At 40.1% G+C, this 12,604-nt stretch overlaps 1 protein-coding gene across 1 annotated transcript in view; it reads left to right on the top strand.

Moving 5' to 3' along the window:
- SAMD12 (sterile alpha motif domain containing 12) overlaps positions 1-12,400 on the top strand; it is a 1,150,632-nt gene extending 1,138,232 nt beyond the window's left edge. Inside the window, exon 5 of the mRNA XM_069220652.1 lies at positions 11,668-12,400. Coding sequence (XP_069076753.1) covers positions 11,668-11,690 — 23 coding nt within the window. The 3' untranslated portion in view covers positions 11,691-12,400. The remainder of the gene's footprint in view (positions 1-11,667) is intronic.
- The last annotated feature ends 204 nt before the right edge of the window (positions 12,401-12,604 follow it).

The raw sequence follows: 12,604 nt of genomic DNA, 5'->3' as shown, positions 1-12,604 counted from the left end.
TGCTGAGTTCCTCAGTATTGAGGAGATTAAAAAAGGTAATGATAGGTGACCAGTAGAGATTAGGAGAGGAGGTGTCACAGTTGTGATTTTTACTTTCTGTGTTGAAGGAAATTATATATGGAAGACTTGGCTCTGAGCAATTTATACAGAACTGGGAGATTTGTTTCTTATGGTTAGAGAACGTTCACAAAGACATTCCCATAACGTGGGGTACACATATGATGAAGTTCAACATATTTAGGGAAGTAATGTGGGAAAGACCAGGAAGCGGTTAGTCTGAATGGTGGTTGTCACAGCATGTTGCAACGTGGTTATTCAGGCAATTGCTTTTCTTATCATTGAAGTTTAAGAGGAACAATCCTAGTCTGGAGATTAATGACCGCATTCTGATGAGTGGTTCATATCAAGTCACCAAATCAGACCTTATATACGCATTTTGTGGCCAGCTGGTCTGAAAGACTCGCACAGAATGTGGAGGATGAATCTACAGTTTAATAAAGCAGATTGAGGAGGCTAGATGCTGTAAGAATCTTTTTTTATCTGGAGTTTCTGGGGGCTATTCAGAAACCTAGCTTACACCTGTGAGTACTTAATCCATGTATGTTTACTCTTGCACTTTTGAGTAAATTTACTAGTTGTGGCTATTCAACATTTAGAAGGTTAAAATTCCTTAATAGTGTAGACTTACCCGTCTCCACCTCCTGAAATGGTGGGAGGAGCCAAATTTGTAACTGTGAGTTATTACCGACAATAAGGAGGGGGTGGTAGGTCCAGCACTACACATGGCCAATCACACTCATACTGCAATACCCTTTGAGTGAAAATAAAGGAAACATGGACTTAAAATAGAGCCCCGTAGGAAATATGTTAAATGAAAATAATTTATATTGACCTTTTTAGATGTATATATTTAATTAAATGTTAAATGTATCAAAAAATCAAAAATATTTATTATTTTTTAATATAAAAATAAATGTACCAATATTTGTTAAAATATTATTAAATTATATTTATTTAGTCTATCACGTCTAATTATTATTAAAACTTATAAAAAATATTTTTTTTTTAATCCAGGTGGATTTGTTTTCGCAATTTAAACTTCAGAAAAATATTTCTTATTTAATATTTTTACATTAATTAAATATTTGTTTCAAAATTAAGTTAATAGTGCTGTGGCATTTTTGTATTTGTATATTTAAAATAGCTGTATAATTTACATTACTTTTTAACATAAAAAATATGCTTCTTTTTTAAAGTTTAATAAACCTTTTAAATAACATCTACTGTTTTGTCTCCTTTTTGGCTGTAGTAACTTTAGAAGTGCTGTCTGTGAACAGCAGTGGGGTTACTCTTCTGTGGGTACATACATTCATCTCTGTAAACTCCTCCCTAAACTCCTCCTATTTTCTCCTCCCTTAACCCCTCCCCTTTATTCATAAGTATTGCCCATTTTCCAAAGCACTCTCCTCTGTCCCTGTCACATTTAGTACAACAATGGATACTTAACGTAGGTTTGTGAACAGCATTTTGTAGTACATTAGTAGTATGATTGTAGTACTACTAAATGCACTACCCAATGCAGTTTGTTAATAAGCCCCATTTTCTATAAAGAGCAGTGATAGTTCACCATCCCAACTGCATTTATTGTTTACATCCCTCAAGCACAGATCCGTGATTGTGTTCATGGCACAGCAAATGTCTTTGATTAGGAAAAACCTGAATGCTCAGGCTCGATTCACAAAGCTATTTGCGTATGTGAGTATGGGTGGTCCATTCAAATAGCATTTGTAAGAGTGAAAAGCGACTTTTTCATTTCAGAAAACTTGGTTTCGCATCAACTCACAGGCATGGGGTCTGGCGCGGAGTGGATTTTCCAGGTTTGGAATAATCTGTCAGTTTGTGTACACCCACAAAGAAATGTATTTGTAGCTATTAACAAACTTCTTTGGCCCCTTTCCCACCTAAAAGTCTAGGAAATGTATGCCTTACAAGGTCAGCGGGAAATCCCTTTGGTGAGAATCGGATTGAATGCTGGAGAAGTATGTTCTTTGGCGGGGAGGAGGGGTGAACAAATAGATTTCCTCAGTGGAGTTTCGCATTAGCAAATACAGCTGCATAAATGTGCACGTTTTAAAATATATTTCACAAACGTTTTTCCCAGAGCACGCTTGATAACCTGCCATTGTTACAGTTTTCCACAGCATACTTCTGAAAATATGTGTAAATTCATAAAAGTACTAAATTTGTACCCGTAAGTATTCATAGATGCACCGTACTGAGGGATGGGAGACAGGTGTGCCATATCTTTCTGAGTCCCTTTACTGTGAAACTCTGGATCTTACTGTGAGAGGAACTGTCCTGGTGCTGGAGTCCATCACAAAGGATACTCCTGCCGTTTCCTGGTGCAATACTAAAGCATAGATGTGTAAAACAGTCCTAGGTTGAGCTTATGTTTGGCAGAGAAGCGTGGAGTTAGTATCACACATGTATGGCAGTCACAAAGATATCAGCTGCTGTTCAGGATTTGCTGCCAAGCATCATCTGACCACGATTGTTGCAGCACACGATTGAGGTAGCGGTGAATGTTCAATGTAGGATGGGTAAGGATGCTCAGACTGAAGCTGGTATGGTTTAAACTGTGGCGGCTACCTTCAACCAAGGGTGGTGGGGTGGGACGGTGTTGGAGGGGGGTGTCGAGTGGGGTATAAAAAAAAAACGTTAAAAAAACGTACCTACCGCTGCTGCCGGCTGCTCCCTATTTTCTGGGGAGACACCACAGACTCCCAATCCAGACGCTGCTATCATGCTAAACCAAGCATGAGAGCAGCTCTGGGTTTGGCCTGAGTGGGCTGGTTTGACGCTCGCTCAGGCACAGGGAGCCAGTGCCATTTCTTCAACCCGGCTGTGTAATACAGCAGTGTTGGAAAAATGCAAGTGCGCATGTCGGTTTACAGTGCTCACCACTCCTCCCCACTAAGGCCCGTCCCCGCCCTGCATTCCACATTTCAAGCTGTCAGAGAGACAGTGACAAATAAAATGATAATAAAATTGTTTTATCATCATTTTGTCATTGTCTCCCTGACTCTGCGCAGGGGGGCGATGCTCCTCCGCCATTTTGGAGGAGCCGCCCCTGGGTTTAAGAAACAAAGCTAGAACTTATATAGTCAATAGTGACATAGATGTGCTCATAAAGTCAATAAATGGGTTTTACACTTCTGATACTGTGCAGTCTGTCCAGAGTTTACAAAAGACCCAAAGTGTGCGGCCGCCGTTCCATAAGTACACCGTTTTCATTTTTAATATATGTTGGTTGCAAGATATTTTCGAATCTATTTTCCTTTACTGATATTGTATTGATCACTTATGTCTGGTACACTGCTTGGCAAATAAGAAAAAACGCAATAAGTTATTAAGAGAACAATCTTTGCTGCTCTAACTAGATTAAAGGTACGCTGATGCACCAGGGACACTGGATTTCTCAGTTGATGCTTTTTGTTTTTATTTTACCTTCCTTTTACTTTTTTAGCCCTGCACTGTAAACTGGGAGAGTGTAAATGAAAAGGATATCAGTATTCTGTCATTTTTCAAAAAGAGTGCTTATGCCTTATATAATTTTGACTTAGTTGTGTATCTCTCCAAATACATTCCCCAAGATAATCTCGGCACGCACCCCCACAAAGCCTTCATTGGAAAACACTCTGTTTTTGAGATTTCAGGTATCACTGAAATAAAGTGAGTAGTATAAAATCTATGGTCAGTCATTAATTTTCCTGATTTTTTTTATCAGGTCACCTCAGTTATCTTCAAAAGGTTTTTTTTTTAACACTAACATATGTTTCTTCCTGTTTGGGGCTTGTCAAGATGATGACGGCCATGTGCAGCTATTTAACGTCTCATGCGGAACATATTTTTATTCATTATTGATAGCATTTCTTTAGAGTAAATCTTACCACTGGGATAGGATAGCACTTTAGACTCCGAGCAGTATCACTGAAGAAAGGATTGTAGGAGGTGACGCCCTTGAGATCAGTCCAGGTGGGACGACATCCAAATTAAAAGGCTCAGTATGGGTGATGATGACTAACATTGATGAGAGAACTCAGTCTGCAAATAGAAAGTGAAGTAGATCTTAACGAAGTCCACAGGTTGAAGGAGGGGACCCCACTGGCTCGGCTTTCCCGAGAGACGTCCTGGCCTTAAGAGTAACAGAAAATAAATACCAGTATCTATGGGCATGCTAATGTTCTGGGACAGCAAGCTCCTCCTGTGCCAAGATCTGTCACAAGTTACTCTTCTAAATGGAGTCTCCATGAGACCGGCCAAACTAAGTGAATAAGTAATTAATTACAAATGCAGATTCCATTTCAGTCTGGCATTCCAATGGAGCTGAAAGTCAGACTTAATCAGCTTCTTGCGTGAAGGTGATTCAGGGTCTAGTCACTCCTGTCCCACACAAAGGGCATGAACGATAGTGACATAGAAAAAAAAGGATTCTGCTCTGCACGCCATGAAATAAATGCTGATGAGGGCTGACCGAACATAGGACATAAAGCATCCTTTGACAATACCTTTGTGGAACAGCCTACTCAAACCTACTAAGTGGGCACCAATTATGAAAGAGTTACTGCTTAATGTTACTGACAGGTGGGAGACAGACAACATTTTCTTTTGATGGACAATCAAGGCAGTGACTTGTGTTGGGAGCATGGAGGACACCCGTCGAACTAATTGGCCTGCACATGCTGTCTGGATGTGGAAGTAATGCTCCACCAACCGCTCTGCTCTGCAATGTTTTATGTTGTCGATTTGGAGGGGGGAGTGGAATTCAATGAAGAGGAAAATATCCAAACTTTAATTTGACAGAGAAATCAAACAAGCATGCTGCCAGTGCTTATTGAAATGGCACCAAAGTAGAAATGAAGTAGCAAGGGCGGGCATGACTGAATACCTTGATTGTCAACATGAATAAAGTGCTCTCACTTTATAGCTGGAGCAAGAACTCATAACACAAAATGAGCGAGGACAATCAGTGTGCCTAAAAGCATGATGGGTGATGTAGTTTTTCTACAGTATATGCACTTGCTTAAAGCTCACCAGGGAAGGCTCCACAATGGGCCATTCCTTCAACGAATCGTGGCCTTTTACACATCCAAGACTTTTTTGTTTGGCTTACCATGGGGTGATTCCTCTTTCACCTAAACAAAGATGTAGGCAATGGGGAAGATGCATTACCATTTATGACAACCATGGGGAATGGTTAATCATGTTGGTGGAAATATATGCACCCAATATAGGATTGCCGCATTTATGATTTCCAAAAAGTGCTCTAATTAATCTTCACCATTCCGTTATTTCTTGAACTACGTGGAAACCAGGAGTGAGATCTCACTTGTGTGGGATACGCAAAACCATAATTTCACATTGAAATAAAATTACTCAATTGCATATGTTCTATAGACGCAATTGAAAATGAAGGGTGAAGTTATGCCTTTTGAAAAGGTGACTGAGTGAATCCTAACAATTCAGCATCTTTGACGACCCAGCTTTTATTTCGTTAAAATAAATTACCTGGGATGAGGGTACCATTTTATAAAGCTTTTTTTTTCTTCACCTTTTACCTCTATTTCTTGTGGCTCAACTGCGCAGCCTGTCCCTCTACTAGCCAACTCACCCCTTCTCACCACACCCTGCTGTACAACCTACAGTACAAATCCTAAAGTGCATTATTTGTCAGTAATTGCCTTCTTTTCGTATTAAACCGACGAGCTTTGCAAGTACCCTGTAATGGCATACAAGGATGGACAACAAAGAGGAATCCATAATCTGTTAATTGTCTGTTCTTCGATTTAAAGTTCTTGCGTTAGGATGCTTGCCCTGTGTTTTTAACGGCATTTTATACACTGAAAAATGTGTTTTGCTGAAGAATAATTTCACATGGTGCACTGTTTTGGATTGTAAAGTAACTCCTGTTCTCCACACATCAGTTGTACATTTTAGCAACGTAAACCCTTGTTCTTTAGAATAGTCTGGAAATCTCTTGATGTCTTTCTCGTGCGACCTACACTAGTGGTGCACGAAAGTGTCAGATTCCCAACAGGCTATGCCCAGTATCTACCATTTGGGAGCTATGCATAGCAAACTGTCTATAAATGGTCGAAAGCCTTGGTGCAAAAACACCTATTTTTATTGTAAGGTGTTTCACAATTGGCTTTGTCTATTGTAGCACAGGAGCCATTTAAAAATAAGGTGCAAACCAGTGCTTAATTTGTGGTTGTTGTTTCCGGTGCGGAACACCGGCACTTATTTTTGAGGGCCGGGGCTTATTTTTCTGCCTCGAGCATTTACTGCGAGCAAAAGACACATGCGAAAGACGGGGGAGGAGAAAAACGAAAAAGCGTCAGAAAGGGGAAAAGCAGGAAGCTGCAAGAGTGAGCTGAAGGGGCAGGTAGTGGCTGTAAATGGATTGAAGAGGCCCGAGGTGGCTTCAGGATTACGCTGCCTCATTATTATGTGCTCGTACTTTTAATTGCAGCTGCCGCATGTTTAAGAGGAGAGTTTTGGGCACTGGCACCTTTTTATTCACAAATTAAGCACTGGTCAAACGGTCTCTCACCTGGCACCACTGCACCCAGGGCTTTTTTCTAGCACTATACATGTTCAGCCCACCTTTGGTGGCAAGCAGGTGACCTGCCTTATGGACCTCTGACAGTGTTTCTGGTTGATCTTAAAGAACATGTATTGTGCTCTAGGGCCGGCTTTAGCGCTGGTGGTGCCCAGTGCGACAAAACGTTTTTGGCATCCCCTAATCACCGCCTCCTCCACGGATTCTCGCATTACCGCCCTTCAACAGGGTCCCTCACGTCCCCGTAGCCCCCTCTCTCACATGCATTTTTCTTTTGTAGAGCTACTCATACCAGCGCAGGCTGTCAGAGCACCTTACATCACATACACATTATACGGAGACACGGGATCATACGTGCGCAGCTCCGTCCATAGCAAATGTTCCATTAGACAATGAGGACCATAAGGTGTAGGAACCACCTGCCATCCAGTAGTGAATATTTTTTAAGAGTGTTCTTGGAAAGCAAAAACCTAGGATTTAAAACGTACCACAGTTGTTGGAGGTGGCTTTTCGAATTAGAATGTATTTCCACCCAAATTAACCCTTTTTAGCAACATTAGGATAATGGAAGACGGGGGGGGCTAAACAAAAATAACGTTCTAATGTATACCATCCAGTTTGCATGATTTTGATTTGACTAGGATTTATAAAGTGTAATTAAAAGTATTTAAGAAAGCATCTGGAGTATTTGGAACAACACCGAGACTACTGGGGCATCAGCACACACATGTCCCTTATAGAGCGTCTCTGAGAGCAACTAGACCGCTAACTTCAAAATGCACCTCTTTGATGACAGTACATAGGTCTGTGTGCTATACTACGATAGTAACTTATGAGCTGAAAGTAACAAAATCCACTGTATCACAAAAGCAGTAACCCACTGAGCTATCCAAATAAAATACAGTTCTGTAATCTACATTGTACATGTTTTGTGCAGCAGGCATATTCACTCCCTGTGCCATTTTCTGATGAGGCACAACTGCAGCTAGGCGTAACTCCATCTCTCTCCAGTTAATCACCAGAACTATCTTGATATTTTTATTGTTGACTGAAAACTGCTGGACACACAAGGAATTCTGCAGCATGTGGTCTTAAACCAGTAGGTTATTTCTAAATACAGCACTCCCCCAATCTCAGCACCTGGTGCAGCTGCCCCTGTACTATTCCGCTCTACCTACTTTTGCAATTGCCTGCTCGCTAGGATGTTGATGTATGAGGATACCACCAGGATACTGACTTACATCCGTCCCATGCAGCAGGCGTGCCAGTGTCCCCAGTTTTGTCCAAAAAGAGCCATTCTTTATTTTTAGCATGGAATTCTTCTTTCATCTCCTGTCCTTCAATTGCCTCTCCCGCATTCTTTATTGTCTGAGCCTTAAGTTAGTGCTACTCAACTTAGTGTCCCCAATACCCGACAATGCTTAAAACTGTAAAGATTCCCATTTACATGTCTATAAGGAACAGCCTATGTGTGGGGAAGGTCAAAATGTGATCAATACATATGCATGTTTTATGGATATGAGTAGGTTTACCCCAGAGTCAGCCAGCTCCAGTCCCTCAACACACATGCCTAGCTTCATTTAAACTAGTCTCTCTGCTTTGGCTTGTCCATCTTTGCACCCACAACTACACAAAAGTCAAAAATATATAAGTATTTTCCCTTTGGTAAGTTCAAAACGATATGCGTGGGCGTTCCAATACAACCCACAGTTTCAAATTATCCCCCTTCAAGATGCCATGTAAAGGACAGGTGACGAAAATACTGTTAACAATTAAAGAAAACGGGGTGATAGAATATTATCTGGTAGCTCAATTAAACCAACTTATGAAAAGACACTGTGGACTCTCAAGAAATAATGCACTTAATGGAGAAATCTAATATACTCTGTCACAGTGATGGGCAGAAAACTGGATTGACTTGGCCACTGATTGTCCTAGTACTATTGGGTCTTCTTCAAGGTGCACCATTTCCATAAAATGTATTTAGGTTGCATGACATGAGAACAACAATGTATTTTATTTGAGAGAAGTGTGACCTGGTTTCCATTGCATAGTGGTCCGTTATTATTCCTCTCAAGTTTGATAAAAATTAACACAGTACTTTTAGTGCAGCACCTGTTACCTCTACCCCCTTGGCCAATGAATGAGGATAAGTATGTTGGCAACAGTGCATATTTGGACATTGGATTAATAATTGGGGTTGGTGACCAGCCACCTCAAGGGACAATCACCCTTGGCAGGGTGAACCTTCACTTTCACTAAATTAACCTGGGCTCAGTCATGTTGTAGCTATGGTACAGAGCAGACAGCCTTAAATGAAGGCAGTTTGTACATTATTTATGCAGTACCAAAACAGTAATAAGTCAAAATGCAAAACAATTATAATCCTAAACCAAATTAGAATAAATTGAGTAGAATTTAATCAACAAAATGACAAACTCCAATAACGAGAACCAGAGACATGATGTTTTAAAAATTTAAGTCAAAATAGCACCAACAAGCACAAAGTGCCAATGATAGTGGTAGTGGTAGACTGCCTGAAAGGCTGACCGCGATGGAGTGTTTCTCAGATACACCAATCAGGTTCGCCCTGGTCAAAGATTTTACTTTTTGACTTAGTCCTTTAAATCCCAATTCACCACAAGACCTCAGGGGAAGCACTTAGTGATACATAGAGTATCAGGCAGAGGCCAACAGCGGGGTTAGTTGTCACGGGTCACCTGGGTACTTCTAAGAAAAGTTCTCTAGTAAATTGTTGTATCCCCAGACTTTGATCAAAAGATCAGCCCCTTGGAGTCCATTTTTTATTGGTGCAAGAGGGAACAGATCCAGTCCATCAGGTCTCCTCTTGGGTCACAAGCAGCAGGTCCAGTTCTGGTCTGTCCTTCCGCATAACAAGGAAGTGTTCTCAAGTGGGTGCAGGCAGGTGCTGATTTATGTCTTGTACTAGTTAGAGGGTGGGAATGACTCATTCCCACACTCATTCACTTGTCCGTAAAATGGGGTACAAGTTTCACCAGGGCCAAACAAACCCACTTTCAGCATTTTCTAAATGGCAAATTTTTCACCCACATAAACTTGGGCTGTGAGAGCTAGGGAGTATGTGGGGAGTGGACTATGTTCTCTCACATCTAACACTAAAATCCAGTATGAGTCAGCCACTCTACCCACAATAAACCCAGAGATAGTCTGTTTTGACAAAACCAGAGCCCTTCAGGAACCAGACAGTGGATCTACAGGTATTTGTCTCGAATCCTGCTCTGTCCTCTTTCAGCTGTGCCCCACAGGTTATACGTAAACCCAGCAGAAATGTCAAGCAGAATTTGATACTGTAGTGCCCAGGATGCTCCCAAACCCTATTAGCCTCTGGAAAATTCAGGCAGGTAAAGGGTAACATTCTAAAAGTATGACTTTTCCTTTATATTTATTAACAATTTGACATCACCACTGAATTGGATTTTAATAACTAATAAAAATAGTGTTTTTTTTTTTTTTTTAGCTGGTCCCTTTCCCGTGATACTGTATTAGTATTTAATATTCCTTCCCAGTGTTTCTCATTGGCCCAGCCAACATTCCAACAGTGCAAATAGTTTTTGGGTCTGGTCACTGTAGCAACATGTGAACATTACATTTCTACATATCCTACTTTTAAATACCATGCACCTACCTTGTGAGCTACAAGGCCTATATAAATTTTTAAAAGCAAGGTTTTGGCCCATCATGAGGGTTTATTTTGACAGATTGAATTGCAGTTTTTACACTGCTACAGTCAGGCTACAGTGGTAGGCCTGAAGCCATGTTTGTACTGCCACTGTAGTGGATGGCACAGTATGTGCTGCAGTCTGTCCTGGCTACACTTAATTCTATATACTAGCGACTTATAGAATGCCAGTTGAACCATGTTTAAAGCGGGAGCACAGGCACATTACTATTGGTTAGGAGGAGTAACGTGCACAGAGTTGTAAAGCCAGCAAAAATATTGAGTAAAGGTAAAAAATCTGGGGTGACCAACCAGAAGGAGATGGATTTACTCTAATAATTAATAATGATGTTTCAGTTGTATATGATATTGATGTGATGTACAATATATAACTGCCAAAACTTTTCAAATGTTCTTGTGGAATAGTCTGTAGCTGATAGTAACAGAAATGAGGTCTGGGAAGAATTGTATGTTTTTTGTGAAATTGTTATATAACAAGCCAAAATCATTACTTGATTCAAATGTCTGCTTTCTCTGCATACTAATAAAAAGATGGACCCAAGATGGTTGTCTTTTTTTCCCCTTGTGCTTTCTATTATTGATTGAACTCTTATCCAGCTTCATTCAACATTTCCTGATTTTCATTATTTGATCTGCGCTGGTGTAGATCATTGCATTTCTGAAGACCAAAAACTGTTTGATTTTTTTACAAAAATGAAGTTAATTTGACTGTGACAAAAAGTTAATAACCCTAGCCTAGTTGTTCTTGCAAATTTAAGGGTTTACTATAAATTGTTCAAAGATCTAATTTAAACGCCTTCTCCCAATCATCGTAAAGAAAACTCAGACAATTTATTTGATATCAAATTATCCCATGTCTTAGGAGAATCATTTTCCAAAACATCTCTAGTGTGACAACTATACACTATCAATCAATGGTTGAAAACTCATGGTAAAATGAAAATTTGCCGCAAATGATAACTATCCCTCCTGGATAAAATATACTCTCTCACCAAGGATATTCTTCTATTTTTACTATGCAGGTTTGCACTCTTACCCTCAAACATACTACAAACTTTGTAGGGTTTACCATTTAACGAAGGAGGATTAGCAATTCCAAATGTATCTAAAAAATTGGATGATATCCTTAACTTCCTTCTGCTAGATGTTTTTAATTAAATAAATTGTTAGCTGTGGCAATGGATTATTAGTAGCCTGAATCTCCCTCCTTAATTGATTGAGAACTATCTCTTTTTCTCAGTATTTTGGAAATGGCATGATATTCTGTATCTAAATAACATGATTTATGATGAATGCTGATATTATTTCCTTTTTCCTCCAACAGCCTCAATTGAGAGTACTGCATAGGCGCGAGTAACCACCAGAAGCTTCCACATCTTTCAAAGTGACTATGAAAGTGATCTCACCACCGTGACCACACAATGATGGAGGAACACCAGGAAAGTCTGTGTGAAATGGAAACATTACGTGGAGCCAGCACGGGAAATTTTGGAGTTCCTGTAGAACTTTACAATGGTTTCCCAATAGTTAAAAACAACATAATGATACAGAAACCCCCTTCACACTTGTATCACTGTGTAGTATGCCTGTGAGACCCCTGGAGGAAGTAATGATGACTACCTCTGCACTACAGCAGCTACAGGTGGTCACCAGTGGAAGCCATACAGAAATAGAACAATTGCACCAGGGCTAGTTTTACGGATGCATGAACTTCACAGAAAAGGATGACACAAGCTTAGTAAGCGCTGGCAAAATGTTCAGTAAATCACAATATTATGTCCATTGTCAGAATGTAGACAGGTGTGTATGTGAGTCCTTCCTCTTAATCAGCTGTTATGCACTTTAAAAGTAAACAAAACATGCATGTGACGAATGAGGCATTTTTCACTTACGAATAAATTATTTTTTAACAATTACAATTAGCACTAAGATAGTGAAACTGTGTAATAGACATCACTAGTTGTTCGTGGCAGGCTGTACCAGGAAGTGACTGCATGTGCCGACGTAAGATACTTCATCCAAATCTATTGCATATCTAAAATAAATTTAATATCTGACATTTTTCTTGTGTACTTTGGTTGAGAGTTGTAATTTCACTAAGAGTTTGTGGATGGCTCCTGCAGAGGACATGCTGTTGTCGCTTTGCACACAGATACCTAGCCGAAGGTCTCAAAGGCCTTGTGCGAGCAGTGAGTAGCAGTAAAGAGGGCAGTCTTATGATTTTAGGCCCCACGCCAAAACGATATTTTGCATTCACGCTT

This window comes from Pleurodeles waltl, chromosome 2_2 (assembly GCF_031143425.1).
Source record: "Pleurodeles waltl isolate 20211129_DDA chromosome 2_2, aPleWal1.hap1.20221129, whole genome shotgun sequence".
Classification (NCBI taxonomy): domain Eukaryota; kingdom Metazoa; phylum Chordata; class Amphibia; order Caudata; family Salamandridae; genus Pleurodeles; species Pleurodeles waltl.
The sequence above is the reverse complement of the archived record's forward strand: the minus strand, read 5'-3'. Positions and strand labels throughout refer to the sequence as shown.